The sequence below is a fragment of the Electrona antarctica genome, assembly GCF_951216825.1.
Source record: "Electrona antarctica genome assembly, chromosome: 9".
Lineage (NCBI taxonomy): Eukaryota > Metazoa > Chordata > Actinopteri > Myctophiformes > Myctophidae > Electrona > Electrona antarctica.
The window spans coordinates 37,267,009-37,285,904 of record NC_136790.1 but is presented as its reverse complement, the minus strand read 5'-3'; the positions used below and the strand labels follow the sequence as shown (position 1 = coordinate 37,285,904).

The 18,896-nt window shown below is 41.3% G+C and overlaps 2 protein-coding genes across 2 annotated transcripts in view; one reads left to right on the top strand and one right to left on the bottom strand.

The window, feature by feature from the left end:
• Positions 1 to 2,953, top strand: part of LOC306929950 (solute carrier family 41 member 3-like) — a 36,395-nt gene extending 33,442 nt beyond the window's left edge. The window contains 1 exon segment of the mRNA XM_079510688.1: positions 2,290 to 2,953. Coding sequence (XP_079366814.1) covers positions 2,290 to 2,408 — 119 coding nt within the window. The 3' untranslated portion in view covers positions 2,409 to 2,953.
• A 1,026-nt stretch (positions 2,954 to 3,979) lies between these two features.
• LOC306929621 (carbohydrate sulfotransferase 11-like) lies at positions 3,980 to 12,930 on the bottom strand. Its single transcript, XM_079510232.1, has 5 exons — positions 12,879 to 12,930; positions 11,729 to 11,840; positions 8,320 to 8,399; positions 6,206 to 6,775; positions 3,980 to 4,412 (listed from the first exon to the last, which is right to left on the bottom strand). The coding sequence occupies exons 2-5, from the start codon at positions 11,820 to 11,822 to the stop codon at positions 4,137 to 4,139; spliced, it is 1,020 nt and encodes a 339-aa protein (XP_079366358.1). The 5' UTR covers positions 11,823 to 11,840; positions 12,879 to 12,930; the 3' UTR covers positions 3,980 to 4,136.
• Positions 12,931 to 18,896: the final 5,966 nt, after the last annotated feature.

The window sequence follows — 18,896 nt, the reverse complement described above, 5'->3', positions numbered from 1 at the left end:
TAAATAAAAAATGGCAATATTAAAGGTGGCTTGTAATTGTAATTTTGGATTCAGATTGTATTGTATTGTTAGTATTGCATTTCACTATTATTTATATTGATGTGACTTTGTGTCCAAATTTCCAGTTCATGATTACTTCATGATTAGTTAATCAAGAGTTCATGATTAGTTCATGATGAAAATGTTGTCACTTTACTTTGGGGTACAAATATCCATTAACTAACTATTAACTACAGCTAGTTCATGATGAAAATGTTGTCACTTTACTTTGGGGTACAAATATCCATTAACTAACTATTAACTACGCTAGTTCATGATGAAAATGTTGTCACTTTACTTTGGGGTGCAAATATCCATTAACTACAGCTAGTTCATGATTAGTTCATGATGAAAATGTTGTCACTTTACTTTGGGGTACAAATAACCTTAACTACAGCTAGTTCATGATTAGTTAATGATGAAAATGTTGTCACTTTACTTTGGGGTACAAATATCCATTAACTAACTATTAACTACAGCTAGTTCATGATGAAAATGTTGTCACTTTACTTTGGGGTACAAATATCCATTAACTAACTATTAACTACAGCTAGTTCATGATGAAAATGGTGTCACTTTACTTTGGGGTGCAAATATCCATTAACTAACTATTAACTACAGCTAGTTCATGATGAAAATGTTGTCACTTTAATTTGGGGTGCAAATATCCATTAACTACAGCTAGTTCATGATTAGTTCATGATGAAAATTTTGTCACTTTACTTTGGGGTACAAATATCCATTAACTAACTATTAACTACAGCTAGTTCATGATGAAAATGTTGTCACTTTACTTTGGGGTGCAAATATCCATTAACTACAGCTAGTTCATGATTAGTTCATGATGAAAATGTTGTCACTTTACTTTGGGGTACAAATAACCATTAACTAACTATTAACTACAGCTAGTTCATGATGATGATAATGTCCAGAAATGACCCATAAACTACCAGGGAGACCTCTGAAGAGGGGAGTCCAAAATTATCCATAAAGCACCAGGGAGAGCTCCAGAGAGACCCCTACCCACATTTGAGCACTCACCGTGGGCATAGAATTGAGAAAAAATACCTCCAGAGAGACAGAGTCTGCTCACTAACCGCTACCCACCTATGAGCACTCATCCTGGGTATAGATTTGGGCAAAATGGGGGAGTCCAAAAATGATCCATAAAGCACCAGGGAGAGCTCCGGACAGACCCCTACCCACCTTTGAGCACTCATCGTGGGCATAGAATTGAGAAAAATTACCTCCAGAGAGACCGAGTCTGCTCACTAACCCTACCCGTCTATGAGCACTCAATCTGGGTATAGATTTGGGCAAAATGGGGGAGTCCAAAAATGATCCATAAAACACCAGGTGGTTTAGGTGGGTAGGGGTACCCACCTTTGAGCACTCATCCTGGGTATAGATTTGGGCAAAATGGGGGAGTCCAAAAATGATCCATAAAGCACCATGCAGGGAGAGCTTCGGACAGACCCCTACCCACTTTTGAGCACTCATCGTGGGCATAGAATTGAGAAAAATTACATCCAGAGAGGCCGAGTCTGCTCACTAACCCTACCCGTCTATGAGCACTCATCCTGGGTATAGATTTGGGCAAAATGGGTGAGTCAAAAAATGATCCATAAAACACCAGGGACCCCTACCCACCTTTGAGCACTCATCGTGGGCATAGAATTGAGAAAAAATACCCTTGGGGACAACCAGGAAGGACCTCCAGAGAGACCGTCTGCTGACTAAACCTACCCGCCTTTGAGCACTCATCGTGGGCATAGATTTGGGCGAAAAAATCTGATCTATAAATGAAATCATGAATGCCATGAATCATGATTAACTAACTACAGTTAATTCATGATGAAGTCATCATTAATTCATGATGAAATAATGATTAACTAATGCTTAACTAATGTATTAGTTAATCATGAGTTAATCATTATTTCATGACCCTTATCTGCAAGTGTTACCCTCCACATGTACACGTTGACACGAAAATATACCCAAATGCCTGTCACTACTTGTGATTTTGGTTGACCACCTGGGTGGTCCCTTAAGAGCATTCATCTTCTAACAAGGGGTGGTGAGTGATGTTACAGTTGCATGAACATGCACATCGTATCGTTGTGCACAGGCATCAGTCTCTGATAAAGTAGTTGATGGTCCAGGCTCTGCTCCAGGATGAAATGACTGAGGGGGGAGTTGAAAATGGCGAGGGGGCACACATCATTTTTTAGTAAAACAATATGTACATAGAACTTAAACGTCAGGGAATGGATCCAGACAACTTCTCCATCCCGTACCTGACAGCGCTCGGGGACCTGCTGGGGGCCAGCCTGCTGGCTCTGTGTTTCACATACATTCTAACGCAGTGACTCTCAACCCTTTTCATTTCAAGGACCCCCAGTTTGATATGCAAGCCATTCAGCCACGGCAAGGACCCTCATTTGATACTTAAACAAAAACATTATCTCAGGGACCCAATCTCTCAGTGTTAAAACGCAGCTGAGAGTGTACAAATGGAACCATTTGTACACTCTCAGAGTTATAAGGGTCCATTTGGTTCCTTGCTAACCTTTCATCAATATAGCGGGAACCTCCTGAAGCACAGCTTCCCCGGACCCCACATTGAGAAGCAGTGTTCTAATGGTTGGTCCTACCAGGCCTGGAGTATAAGCAGTAGAGTAGGCTACTACTGGTCGTCAACCAGTAGGATATTTCTCAATGGCAGACTGATTTGGTTTTCAAAACCATTCTTTGTTGTTTGTTAACTATAAATTTGTTTGTTTACATGGCTGTCATATCGGATACTGTAAAAAAAACAAAAACAATCACCATGGATTGATTGATTCAGGTGCTCACTCTCCGTCCATATAGCAGCTGTCTGCTATAGAGAAATAACGAGCGCTGAATTCAAATAATTGAGCACCAATCAAGCTGTGTAATAAATTGTATTAACTTACTCTATACACATTAAAGTAAAGTTTTATTCATAAAAATAAGTTCTGGATTGCAGGTTTATTTGTTCCCAGTCAGCTCAATGATGATGATCGATCAGCTCATATGATTGATCAGTCTGATTCGTGGAAACAAGGTGTAATTAGCCCTTCACTAAATCCCACCCCAAAAAGTGATTGTCCAATGCCAATCCAAATAGTTTAGCAACGGTTGCTATGCAGGTCAAGCTTTCTTCGCTGCTAACATGCCTATTGGACAAGGATGGGTTTGGGGAGGGACTTAGTGAAGGGCTAATTCTGATTAATTGTAAAATGGAGATGTGGGGTGGCTGAATTAGGCTCCGTCCACATGTACACACAGGTAGTTTAAAAATAAATAAACATAGCTCCTTAATGCGTGTGGGCGTGGGGGGGTTGCATGGTCGCCCATAAAAAAACTAATCTTTTTAAAAGCCGGCCACAGTGTAGATTCTTTTAAACTCTGTTTATGCGTCCCTGTGTGGACAAGAAAAACGGGTTTTGGCTGGAAGAAAGGTAACAGACTTCACAGTATTTAATACAAAAACAATGTAAAACACAGGGTGTGACTTGCAGCAAATGGATGGTCATCCCTTGATGGCTGTACATTTACAGGGACAGCTCAAAATGATGTGATCAGATTTTGGTCAAACATACATTCCGTCTCAATCTTCAAATAGGGAACAATACCCCTTTGCTGTGACATAATGACAATGTACCATGGCCAGGAGTAACTTACTCATATAGGCCATTATGTTCATATAAAACAGGTCACTTCATAAAACCTCCACTGGCTTGTTTACTTTTTTCCCACTTTTGACCGGAATTCTTCTCCAGAGGAGCTTTACATCTGGATTGGAAATGTATCCGAAATTCCGAATACATTTCCCCAAGGCTAGTCCTATCTGTACTAACTATAAATATGCTGCAGTAGAGATTTCAGGATTCATTTACAGGATAAATTTTTCATGTGTCGAGTTGACCCGACCAAATAGTCTTTACGTTCCCAGTAAAGAAAGAGATGTAGCCTACATGAAACAATCACTGTAGAGCTAATCCTCCCAACACAAACTGTGACAAGATGCATGTCACTATCAAAACGTTCAGTATCTGGAATAAGTTCCAACCTCATATGAACTTGAGGTAGGCTGGCGTGGAGTAATTAAAGAGGTGGAAGTCCATGTGGTAGAGGTTATAAAGCTTCTTCTGATAGAAAGGGCTGAGATTGTGGAAGAACCGCGCCGCCATGTCCCCAGTAGTCCTGGAGCCTTTGGAAAAGACGGGGAAGGAGACCTTGTGCTCGACACTGGCTAGCTGCAGAATGTAGCGTGCGTCCTGCTCCAGGGTCTCGTACCTGCCCACCACGTCGTAGTGAACGAGGCATGGGTGACACAGCGAGTGTACCTGTTATGGGAAAAAGAATATCTATTATATTTACACTCAGTGTGAAGGAAGAGACTATGTTTATTATAAAAAGAAAATCAATGCAGCAGTGCATAACAGCCTGGCTGGCTCTTTTCACTTCTTTGTTCAACAACTACCTAGTCCCTACATGTATCAGAGTCATCCTTTTTATTTAATGCCCTAACCACACCAAAGGGTTGCGACGGTTTTAGCGTTGTCCGACTCCCAACGGTGTGATATGTCCTGTTGCACGTTGACCCATGTTGTCCCAAGTTGTCCCAAGTGATTCAACGTGTGGAATTCAATGGCCCAAACCACACAAAAGGGTCACCATGCAACTCCTTGCAACCGTTTAAACCCAAGGAGTTGCATAGCGACCCTTTGGCGTGGTTAGGGCTTTAGCTAGACAAAACAGGGAAGGGCGCACACCAGTGTTGGTGAGGTGCTGGCCGAAGGCAGTAAACAAGGAAAAAATAAGAAAAAGGCGCACACTCGTAGCCAGGATGCAACAGCATCGTGGCTACGAGTGTGCGCCTTTTTCTTATTTTTGGGTGGTGCAACCACTCCAAGGAACAGCAATGTCCGTGTTAACCTATGTGACTATGTATGTGACTATGAGTACCAGTAGGGGAAAAAGTGGCGCTGTTGTGCCAGAAACAGAGAGAGAGAGAGATAGTGCTGCACTGTTGCCTGCTAATGAGAGAGAGAGAGGGGTAGGGGGAGAGGGGAGTTACTCAGTTCACACAGGTGTGATTTTTTCCTATAGGGCTTTAGCTAGAACAGTCCTGTTACAAAGAAAACAATAGCCAGGCCGCAAACATGAAATCACACGACGTCATTGAAATAAGTCATAACCAGGTAATGCAGTTCAAGATCAAGATGTTTTGAGTGGTGCCTATAACTGCTCCATATAGCAATGTGTGTATGTCCCTGTGTCTGTCCCTGTGTCTGTATGTCCGAGCACGGAAAGCTGCAACACGGTAACTCTGTCATTTCTCGACCGTTTCGGACGTGGGAAGGCTCGCCGGGCGCGTTCCTGAGGGTCTGGATGTTCCGGGGACACCCTGGGGACCCCCATACGGTAACTGTCATTTCTCTACGGTTTCGGACGCGGGGCTCAGAACCGGGCCGCCCCCCCTGGGCGCGTTCCTGGGGGTCTGGATGTTGTGGGGACCCCCCGGGGACCCCCACATGGTACAGTTGCACCTCTCACTTCACAAAGGTGTGATTTTTTTAATCTGCAGTAGACTGTAAAAGTAAGCTGTGTAATGATATGAGCAAAACATTTTATTTTCCTGCTTGATTACTCATGCCTGTATATCCGTTGACTAGTGCCTTCCTAGCACACGGAGCATGCGCAAGAGTGTTGTTGCAGTTTCATGACACTTTGTCAGAAAGCTTGCGAGTGAACATTGTTGCTGTGCCTCTCCTGTCACTAGTAATATTATTCAACCAGTAAAGAAGTAGGCCTATGTCTTCTCATTCAATAACATCCCTACATTCTTTTTAAATACACTGTTTTTATTGTGCTCCAATGTTTCAATTAGTTCGATCTTCATCAGGGGATCGCAATCTCAAAACATTGCGAGTGCAATACGAACAGTGGAGCTTACTGGGAGGATGTTTACACAACTGGGTGACACCTTTGACTTTCTCAAGAATGTCGAAGTGGACCAAAGCAGTGGGTGCCACCTTAACCTGGGGCTTACGCCCAGAGAAATACACGGTATAAATCAACTCAATACAGACAAAGATGCAAAGTAATGTCAGCATTAAATATTTCCCTCACATACCCTCTCCCAGTGCTCATTGAAGGGCTCTTCGCGCTGCGTGGCCGGGTCCACCAGATAGTAAACAAACTCCTCAAAGGTAACGCTGTTGCCCCTCTCCAGGGCTTCTGGCTGCGGGTGTAGTCTGTGCCGTTGGATTATCTTTGTACCATAGCGCTTATGAAACGCTGTGTTATAGCTCTGCGTGAACTTGTTGCGGTACGCTGACACCAGACGCTCAAAGGGGTCACGCACAAACACAAACTTTAAGTAGGAGTGCAGGCGCTGGTTGATCTGAGTGGTTGAGTATTCTGACAGGGTGCGGAGGTTCCCTGCGACGTGGGCCTCGTTTGCAGGGATGGCCAACGGGTCTTGGTGGGGCGCAGAATCACCGGTCAGCACCATCAGAACACGCTTCCAGTTGGTGCAAGCCACCTTTGGTACGTAACAGTACAACAACCCATGCTGGTCGTCCACTATGATGTGCTTCAGGTCCTCAGGGAGAAGAATGTGGCGTTTACGTGTGTACGAGCGGCACGCTTCCTCCAACGACTCCCTCCGACCTTTGTGAATCTCCTGCACTGCCGATTCTGCCTATATAGACATTAAGAAAGGAGATTAAACAGGCAGAGTTGTGCATGCATTATGAATTACATTGACTTGTACAACCTCTGTTGGTCAGTTAATTATTACATAAAAATCACACCCGTGTGAAGTGAGGGGCGCTCTTATCATCGTACATCATCATGATGTAAAATAGACACATTGGGCCAAATTCACAACGGAAATATAAGACCAGGTGTAAATGAAGTGTGTAAAGGAGTGTGTATATACCCTACGCTGAACCTGCGACATTCAGAAAGGGTTGCGTCCGTGGTTGAAATGAGAGGATCACAGGTGTATGTCATAATGAATGCGAGTGGGTGCCAACTGTTTTAATTGTACAGTAACAACTAAAATCTCTGTAATGTACTATTACTAAAACACAATTTAAAATAAAATAATTTAAGATCATTAAAGCTGGGCTGTTGTCTGAGTCCAGTGCATTCTGTCAACACTTCGCCATGCTCTTCGCCAATAGAAGTCTATACGGCTCTTCTACATATTATCTAGAAGAGCCGTCATTGGACTGGCCCCGTGAAGTGAACGGAGTTGTCACAACTCTCACATCTATACGGCACTGGTGGGCACCACGTCATATCCCTTGAGTCCATGCTGATGCTGCACACGTCGAGTTTGAAGTTGGTATGTCTTTTCCTTTGAGTCAACAGTATGACTGATTTGTTCGCACCTGATGCCATGACGACACATGGAGGTTAGGCAACACACTCCATATTTGGGAGTAGCTGTTAGTAAGTCCTATATGTTATGGCTGAGTGTGACAACGTAGTGACATGAGCGAGCGTGATGACTTCATCCTCCCTTAAGACAATTTCTTCATATAAGATTGGAATTGCAATGCATGTTGAGCTGACGCTATTGCACACTTGCGCACTTAGGGGGCAGCACTAAAATGAAATGTGTGTCGTACAAACTCAGTTTCCACCACAACTTTCTCGTGTCCTGGCGGTTGCAACCCACAACTGACACAGCTCTGGGTATAGGCAACCCAGACTGGCGAAGATCTATGCTCCGAGGAGCACACTTTACTAGAACTGTGTTCCTGTATTTATACTGCTGTTGTTGCTATGACACCTGAATTAATTCCCCAGGGGATCAATAAAGGTTTATCTTATCTTATTTGTGTTCAGTTGGTGGTTCCATGTCTACAATAAAGACTTGGACTTTGTTGTTTATATAGCACTGGGTCTCAATTTTAGGTCTGAGGACCCCCATGTGGTCCTTGAGGGGGTTCCGGGGGTTCCCCAGCAAAATGAAGAACGGTATAAATACTTAATCACTTAAGCCTATTTTTTGCTTTCGAAAATAGCCGACCTTCAAGCTCACAACACATGGCATTGTGATGTGTTGTGAGCTTGTACTGTAGTACAGTAACTATTTTCGATTAATGCTGACAAATCTCTTATGAGGCTCCCTGGCACACAATCTTTTCAGATGGGGGTCTGCTGCCAAACATATCAATATGGGTGTCCTTGATGTGAAAATGTTTGAGAACTGCTGGTCTACAGGAGACTGACCTGATGATGAGCATCATACAGGGTCTGTAGTGGACTCCTCCTGGATTTGTGACTGCTTCCATCTCTGACTGGCTCCAACACTACGGACAAGGAGACTCAATCATTAATATTGTCACATGACACACGTTTACAGGTGTAAATCAATTTGGTTTTCTGCTAGCTCCATCATTCTGAAAAGTATATTTTCGTTTGTTGTCCGGAAGAAACCAACTCCATTTTTTCGGTGTTGCTGTGCCTCTCCTGTCACTACTAATATTATTCAACCAGTAAAGAACGTCTTCTAATTAATTAATTGTTGAAGTTGTAAAGCAGTAATAAATACTTTTATTTTCAAGAAAGTCATCGGAGACCCACAGTGAGTGAGTGAGACAGTGAGTGAGTGAGTGAGTGAGTGAGTGAGTGCGTGCGTGCGTGCGTGCGTGCGTGCGTGCGTGAGTGAGTGAGTGAGTGAGTGAGTGAGTGAGTGAGTGCGTGCGTGCGTGCGTGCGTGCGTGCGTGCGTGCGTGCGTGCGTGCGTGCGTGCGTGCGTGCGTGCGTGAATCAATGATGGGGCTTAGTCCCCTTGGTCACCCCGATAAGGCCTAAGTGGACAATGTTCCCCATTAACACTGTCTGAATATCCCAAATTTAAAACATTACATTTGCATCACCAACAATACGTTTCTTGTTACTTTCAGGAAATGCACCATTTGTAACTCAGAGTGTGTGTGTATTACACACACACTCTGAGTTACACACTGTGTAACCATGATGGTGGAATGTATACGCTTTCAGAGTTAAACAAACACATTTTACAGTGAAGCAGAATGATGTCATGGAGCTGGAAGTCTGCAGCTAACATGGTCATGGATGGATGACTGTCTGTGAGTATAGTAGGCCTATAGCTACAGCAGTGGTTCCCAAACGTTTTAGCTCGACACCCAAAAGCCTAATTAAAAACAAAATGTAGGGAACTAAAAATAAAAGGGTATTTACTGGCGATCCATAAAAATGTGTCTGCAAGCAAGGTCCCCGAGCCACTCTTTGGGAAACAGTACTAGGCCTACAGTAACACACACAGTTAGGGCTTGTGTATTATTTGAATCCTGGAGACAAACATACACTGCATGTCAATCAACCTTTTTTATTTTATTTTAATCCTTATATACTTTGTACTAAGTTCCTCTACCAAATCTCTTTGCCGTGAATATCAGATCTACAGTACAACTGTGATATTGCAGATAATGTTTTTTTCACTGAATATGCACATGAGATTAAGAATGGGACTCAGCTGACCGATGTGGTTAAAATGAGGTGCAAGTTGTGCATGACAGGGTATATCACACCACAACAACCTAAATGTAATTTACAAGCTTATAATTTGAGAAGCTGTATGTTTGTCATGGTAGTACAGTATGAGCTGGAAGCCTCATGCACGCTGAATGAAGCCATTATGCTGCATGTACAGTAGCTATACTACGTACTTCCCCCTGCTTTCCTCCACGTTGCAGAGAAAACACACACGCATGCGCTCACGTGCACGCACGCACGCACGCACGCACGCACGCACGCACACACACACACACACACACACACACACACACACACACACACACACACACACACACACACACACACACACACACGAAGTAGGAGATTAATGACATGAAATGAAGTAGGAGATGAATGACATGAAATGAAGTAGGAGATTAATGACATGAAATGAAGTAGGAGATTAATGACATGAAATGAAGTAGGAGATTAATGACATAAAATGAAGTAGGAGATGAATGACATGAAATGAAGTAGGAGATTAATGACGTGAAATGAAGTAGGAGATTAATGACATGAAATGAAGTAGGAGATTAATGACATGAAATGAAGTAGGAGATTAATGACATAAAATGAAGTAGGAGATAAAATGAAGTAGGAGATAAAATGAAGTAGGAGATTAATGACAAAATGAAGTAGGAGATAAAATGAAGTAGGATATTAATGACATAAAATGAAGTAAGAGATAAAATGAAGTAGGAGATTAATGACATAAAATGAATTAGGAGATAAAATGAAGTAGGAGATTAATGACGTGAAATGAAGTAGGAGATTAATGACATGAAATTAAGTAGGAGAGTAATGACATGAAATGAAGTAGGAGATTAATGACATGAAATGAAGTAGGAGATTAATGACATAAAATGAAGTAGGAGATAAAATGAAGTAGGAGATAAAATGAAGTAGGAGATTAATGACAAAATGAAGTAGGAGATAAAATGAAGTAGGATATTAATGACATAAAATGAAGTAAGAGATATAATGAAGTAGGAGATTAATGACATAAAATGAATTAGGAGATAAAATGAAGTAGGAGATTAATGACATAAAATGAAGTAAGAGATAAAATGAAGTAGGAGATTAATGACGTGAAATGAAGTAGGAGATTAATGACATGAAATTAAGTAGGAGAGTAATGACATGAAATGAAGTAGGAGATTAATGACATGAAATGAAGTAGGAGATTAATGACATAAAATGAAGTAGGAGATAAAATGAAGTAGGAGATAAAATGAAGTAGGAGATTAATGACAAAATGAAGTAGGGGATAAAATGAAGTAGGATATTAATGACATAAAATGAAGTAAGAGATAAAATGAAGTAGGAGATTAATGACATAAAATGAATTAGGAGATAAAATGAAGTAGGAGATTAATGACGTGAAATGAAGTAGGAGATTAATGACATGAAATTAAGTAGGAGAGTAATGACATGAAATGAAGTAGGAGATTAATGACATGAAATGAAGTAGGAGATTAATGACATAAAATGAAGTAGGAGATAAAATGAAGTAGGAGATAAAATGAAGTAGGAGATTAATGACAAAATGAAGTAGGAGATAAAATGAAGTAGGATATTAATGACATAAAATGAAGTAAGAGATATAATGAAGTAGGAGATTAATGACATAAAATTAATTAGGAGATAAAATGAAGTAGGAGATTAATGACGTGAAATGAAGTAGGAGATTAATGACATGAAATTAAGTAGGAGAGTAATGACATGAAATTAAGTAGGAGATTAATGACATGAAATGAAGTAGGAGATAAAATGAAGTAGGAGATTAATGACATAAAATGAAGTAGGAGATAAAATGAAGTAGGAGATTCAGAGAAGCTGAGATTTGACAGTTTGTAGTGATCGACAGTATTTGCACGCTCTGCTTGCGCACTAGTAGGCCATTTATGGCCTACTAGTGTGCAACAAGCAAGTAGGCACTCGACAGAGTGCAGTTCTAGTTGTTATTGTTATTAGTCAGTTCATTATTATTGTGATGCAATTCAGCCTACTAGATGACAAAAATTCAAAACAAATGTGTTATTTTTTTTAATTAATTTAAATTTAAAGTTGTAGGCTATTAGTTGTTATTTGAACTCACCTGCTGTCACATCGCTGTGGAAATAGATGATCATGACCAAACATCCCACACACATCATGGACACAACCAGCCGAGTCACTTTAGATCTCCTCATCCTAGAACCTCAGAAATCCTACATTTAAATCCACATGGCAGCAGTCAAAATCTGTTTCTGCTTGGAACGGCTGATGACCTTTGGTCCAACTCTGAAAAGCCTATCATTACATATCTGGTCCATGGTAAGAAGCTCCCAAAGGAAAATACAAATAAAACAATAATTATAATCCTCAGTCCGCAATGTAGAAATAGACTGACTGTACAACCCTGGGTCAGAGTGGTAAGAATGACTGTTTAAGTGTCCATTTGGTTGCATTTGTACACACTGACAACACTGAGGGTTTGTCAGTGTAGGTCCATGAACCAGCAGCAGTCAGTTAAAAAAAGGGGAAAAAAGGGGGGGGGGGGGGGGCTGGGGGGGCTTGTATTTCCAAATGTTTTTTGTTGTTAACTCTTTACAACCTTCAATTTGGTGCATAGCCCAGACAGTAATGATGGGTTTTTAGCACCCCCTAGTGTCAGACCTAAATCTGGTCTAGGCCTATCTTCTCAACCTGTGGGTCCCCAAATAATTGGCAAAAAACTAAGATAGCCTATAACATTAATAGAAATGGGTTTTCGTCATGTTACCGATGAATATAGGAAACAGCAAGGGCATTAGGGGGCTATGGAGAGATAAGTAACATATTATGTTACTGAGCATTGAGTTTGTTCCCCATCAAATTTATGCACAAGTTATGCACATGTTGTGATTTATGTGTTTATGTTAAACATAAATACATAATTCACAACATGCACATGTGCATAACTGTGCACAATGTGATGTATCCTGTGCAAATTACCAAAGTGCAAATTCCTATTTAGTTCACTCTGTCCCAACAGCTCTTAAGATCCACACTTCCACAGCCAAGGAGACATACATTTAACATTTGTCCATTTTGTCATTGCTAGTTTTCATACAGTGTATATCTTTTTTTCTGATATAAACAATAAACAAAACCACATAATACGTTTATATATATATATATATATATATATATATATATATATATATATATATAGTGCATGGCAGAGCAAAAAATAAGCCATGAAGTCAAAGGAATTGTTTGTAGACCTCCGAGACAGAATTGTATCACGGCACAGAGCTGCAGCATTGAAGGTCCCGGAGAGCACAGTAGCCTCTATCATTCGTAAATTGGAAGAAGTTCAGAACGCCTGGTCGCCTGTCCAAACTGAGCAATCGGGGGAGAAGGGCCTTGGTCAGGGAGGTGTCCAAGAACCCCATGATCACTCTGACAGAGCTCCAGCGTCACTCAGAGGAAATGGGAGAACCTTCCACAGCACCATCTCTGCAGCACTCCACCAATCAGGCCTTTATGGTAGAGTGGCCAGACGGAAGCCTCTCCTCAGTAAAAGGCACATGACAGCCCACTTGGAGTTTGCCAAAAGGCCCCTAAACGACTCTCAGACCATGATTAACAAGATTCTCTGGTCTGATGAAAGCAAAATAGACCTTTTTGGCCTGAATGCCAAGCTGGAGGAAACCAGGCACCGCTCATCACCTAGCTAGCTAATACCATCCCTACGGTGAAGCATGGTGGTGGCATGCATCATGCTGTGGGGATGTTTTTCAGCGGCAGGAACTGGGAGACATGATAGAGGGAAAGATGAATGGAGCAGTGTACAGAGACATCCTGAATGAAAACCTGCTCCAGAGCGCTGAGGACCTCAGACTTGGTCAACTATTCAACTTCCAACGACCCCAAGCACACAGCTAAGATAACGAAGGAGTGGTCCAGCCAGAGCCCAGACTTGAACCACATTGAGCATCTCTGGAAGGAACTGAAAATAGCTGTGCAGCGACGCTCCCCGTCTAACCTGACAGAGCTTGAGAGGATCTGCAGAGAAGAATGGGAAAAATACCCCAAATTCAAGTGTGCCAAGCTTGTAGCATCATTTCCAAAAGGCTTAAGGCTGTAATTGCTGCAAAGGTGCCTCAACAAAGTACTAAATCAAGAGTGTGAATACTTATGTACATGTGTTTTCCCAGTTTCTTATTTTTTATAAATTAACTATTAACTATTAAATATTCGAAAATACGTTTCACTTTCACATCCCTTTTGAAATGAGGCTGTAACAAAACAAAATGTGAAAAAAGTGAAGGAGTGTGAATACTACACATTATAAACCTTCATTGTCTCCACCAGGCCGAAGGCATGGGGAGAGAGTATGTTTTGCACTCCGTCCGTCCGTCCGTGTGTCCGTCCGTCCGTCTGTGAACAGCTAATCTCTGGCACCGTTGGCTTGATCGCAGCCATACTCTGCACACACTCCCTCAAGCAAATAATGACTTGCACACCAAAGCATTTCACCCACTTTTATTACACTATATAAAAAAACAAAGTTGAAGCTGAGAGCAGGCAGAATGTTTAGACATTTTAGTATCTATAATCTAACATGAACATAGCAGATTATACGGTAGATGCTGAAGTCTGTCAGCTAGGATTATGTACAGATACCGTAGATAGATATAGGTTTAATGATATGAGTGGATATGACTGGAGGATTTATGCAGTGTATACGGTATTTCAACTCTTGTTTTATCTTAACCACTTAAGCCCTAAACTTTGTTGTATGATGAATGGCAAGTATATCTGTCTCATAGCTCACAATGTGTCATGATACGACAATTTGCGAGCTTGCAGATATTGCTATTTTCTAAGTTGTGTCTTTATTTGACGAGTTGGTGCCTGGTGTTCGAATCCCGCTCCTGTGCATCACTACAATTGCACGGACCATACTTAGGTTAGACTTTTGTATGGCAATAAGAAAAAATAAAAATAAAAATAATAATAATTATATATATTGTCATGAACGGACTCAATCATGACAAATATGGGAGACGACACACAGGAGTAAATGCCAAAAAACATGTATTTATTTTAAACTACTCAAACAAAGTATACTTTACTGTTAAAAGTGGAGTGTGAGTCATCAGTTGGATCAGTAGTGTAGTGCATGTGTGGATGTGTGAAAGTGTAGTGTATGTGCAAGTGCAGTAACTTAGGTCAAAACGAACTCAAAGGAGTAAAGAACAAGCAATGTTTCCTCGGCAGGGGAGAGAGGGAAAAAGGCCTTGACCAGACTGCTTAAATACTCCTAGCTAGATTGGAGTCAGGTGTGCCTCTTCCTCTAGGCACACCCCTGCAGGCTGGCCCCCTCCTCCTACACATTGACAGAGAACAACACTATCAGAACACAGCAACATCACACAAACAAGATGGGTCATCACATCCCCCCCCATAAGAGGAGACCAAACTCTGTAATATTAACTTAGCTTCACAGTTATGAACCATACCAATACCTGACCCATCCCACCAAACACCACCTCCCCCCTCTGCAACCATGATACCTGTAGTGTAGGAGCATATTAAGAGGAGAGAGAGACAGCAAGGTGAGACTGATGCAGGCACAAACATAGGGTAACTGTAACCAAATTAAGACGGACTAGAATACATGAAATAGGGCCTCATGCAGCCATTTCATATATATATATATATATATATATATATATATATATATATATATATATACCATAGTGTAAATATAGTAAAGTATCTAGGACACCAGATAACATCAAACCTAAATTAATCTAAATATAATTATTATCATGTGGTCAAGTAAACAGTATCACTCTAACAAACATACAGTATGTGAAGAAATAAACAACCAGTACTTAAGTTGTATTCTTTATATAAATGACCACAAATTACTGAAAAATCCCTGGTTACTCCTCTGTCTATCCTGCTGGGGATTTGATGCAGAGGAAGTTCCTTCTCTCCATGCAGTCCCTGATCTGCCACTGGGTGCTGTGGTCTTTGGGTAGGGTTCCACAGTGCCGCCCCCAGGCCGGACAAGGTGGCAGGTTCTGGTACTGCTGTGGTTCCCCGTCCACCCAGAGCCACTGGCCCGCCAGGAAACGCAGAGCTGTCCACACCTGGGGACAACATGGAGAGCAAAGGAGGTCAAACATCTTCCCTCAAGTGTTACTGTGCTTTAATCATATAGGATCTAGTCAACCTTACTTTTATTTTCCAAGCTGTTTGTTCCTATTATATCTTTAAGTCATTTAATTGTCTCCACCAGGCCGAAGGCATGGGGACCAGGCCGAAGGCATGGGGAGAGAGTATGTTTTGCACTCCGTCCGTCTGTCCGTGTGTCCGTCCGTGTGTCCGTCCGTGTGTCCGTCCGTCCGTCCGTGTGTCCGTCTGTGAACAGCTAATCTCTGGCACCGTTGGCTTGATCGCAGCCATACCATGCACACACACTCCCTGAATGCCAGAGCTGAACCTCTGCCCCAAAGTTTTCACATTGGCCTGTTATAGCGCCACCAGGAGGCCGCTTTGTGCAAAACAAATGTTTTGACAGTACACCTACAGATTTTGTCCAAACATTATGCAAATTGCCATTGGTACACAGTCTCTCTAGAGCCATTCAACGAAACGGGTCTTTCAGATTTTTCAGACTCCATCCTGATTGGCTAAGATTGCCTTCCAAAGTTTGCAGGAGTGCTCCGTTTCAAACAAAATGCTGCAAATCATGAACACATGGTGTGATTTTCGTGAAATTTTGCACGCACATTCCCACTAGGTCGAGGAAGAAATGCCACTTGAATATTTTCAACTCAGCCTCATGGTGGCGCTATAACTGGCCGATTTGTGTTTTTACCTATAACTGCACCGATCTGTGTAAAACCATGTATGCACACTCCCTAGAGGCCAAGGAAAAACCTTTGCCTGGAATTTTTCACATCTGCTCTTTATAGCGCCACCAGGAGGCCGACATATGTAAAACACATTTTCTAATATTACTCCTTCAGATTTTATCCAAATTTCACGCAAATCGGTACACATGCTCTCCATAATCATGTGATCATGTGATTTGTTTGATTTCTCATAATTATCCATCCTGATTGGCTATGATTGGCTTCTAAAGTTTTCAGGAGTAGCCCGTTTTGTACCCGTTTTGTACAAATTGCCACAACTCCGCAACGCAGCGTCCGATTGCGGTGAAACTGTGCATGCCTATTCCTACTACTAGGCTGAGAAAGAAATGCCACTTGACAGTTTTCAAATCAGCCTCATGGTGGCGCTACAACAGGCCAAGTCGCGTCACACACACACACACACACAACACACACACACACACACACACACACACACACACACACACACACACACACACACACACACACACACACACACACACACACAAACAAATAAACATGTTTATATTACTCCTAAACATTTTGCCAAACATCACACACAATCCTATCCTCCTGGTGGAGACCTGTGCCCAGAAGGGCACTTTTTCTAGTTCTTTCATAAAACAATGATACCAATATGGCTTTAGGCAGTACACAAATTGTCCACCAGGTTGTGCCTTTGTTCATGTTTTAACCACCACATCATAGTTGAACTCTGGCTGAACCTTTTACGTTTAAGACAAAGCAAACATCATCATTGACAATGTAATGATGACCTGGCAGAATGTTCTGATAATGAGGTTTTTAGAATCAAGGGAAGTCACACACTTTGTATAGATGATTATGCAAAATGTTGATTAAATGACAATACATAACCCATAATCTTCTATATATAGATTCTAACATTATATGTTTCTGATGGTAGGCCTACTCCTTCATAATGTGAAGAAAGACCTGTTGTAATTATGTTCAACCATAAAATGACAAATATCAGGTATAGGCTAATTAGAATAATCTGGTGGACAGATCACATGGAATATTTCAAAGTGATCAAGTAGGGCGGTGTTGATAAGCTATGTGTACAGTAAAACTAGCAAGTCATTGTGGAACAGGATGGGTGTTGTCAAAGTAAACTCAGGCTTTGCTTAATTTAAATTGCATCCGATGGTTAGTGTTTCATTGGACGCAATATAGCAGATCGAGGTAACAACAAAGGCAATATGGCAGAGATAAAGGTAATATATATAAGGCAATATGGCAGAGATAAAGGTAATATATAAGGCAATATGGCAGTGATATCAAGAGGATATTAAAGGAACAATGGCAGAGATCTCAGGAGGATATTAAAGGTACCATGTCAACCATGCCTACATTAAGTTCAAAGATAAAAAGATAGTCCGTTAACATAATTGTGGAATGTTGGAATATTCCTGGGAAACTTGAACTTGTGTTGACCACTTAACCTTTTCAGGCTGACCCGCCAAAATAATCATTTGAACTGGAGACCCCCCCCACCCTGACATGTACTTGTAATTGTAGGAGCTGAGGCATTGCCTTTTGTTTGACTCAGTTCCACAGATAAATATTGTGAAAAAAGCAGTTCAACAAACTCGACTCACGCCCGCCTGTTTGAGGTGTGGTCTAAATATCTTCATTTCCCAATAGAGATGCTGTGGTTAATGGTGACTGCCAACGCAGAGGTCTTATCATTGCTGTTACCGTTAGTCTCATCTTGAAGTGCATCTTCCATCCATTGTGTGGATGCTGTGTAGATCAGTGGTTCCCTAATTGTTTTGCTCGAGACTCAAAAGATACATTTGATGTCTCCCTAGGACCCAAACTAGTGAAAGTAGCAGTTGTGAGCTTGTAGATCAGCTATTTTCACTAAACATGTGATTTGTTTTTAATTGATTTTTATTTTATTTATGAAATTCTGAAAGATCATTCTAATACATGAAAAAAAGCCTTTCGTTTTGAAATTATAACAATTAAAAACAAAATGTACTTACTGTATTTACTCGTGACCCAAAGAAATGTCCACAACCCACAAATCCTGACCCACTGTTGGAAACCAGTGCTCATATGGACTGTACTGTGCAGCTGGCAGTATACAGTATATCAGCCTCACATAGTTATTACATACTATAATTTAAATGAATCATATTTTCATTTTTAAAATCTTAGTTGCATCTGTCTAATCATACCTGCATCTGTCCTGTACTGCATTGCTACTGAATCCCCCAATAGTCTGGAACATGGCTAAGATATGTATGCACTTCATTTAGGAGAGAATTCTTCAGTTCCTAAGTTGTTCCTTGGGGTCACTCATATTAGCCGAGAACAGTTCTCTCCTAAAGTAAGCGCACA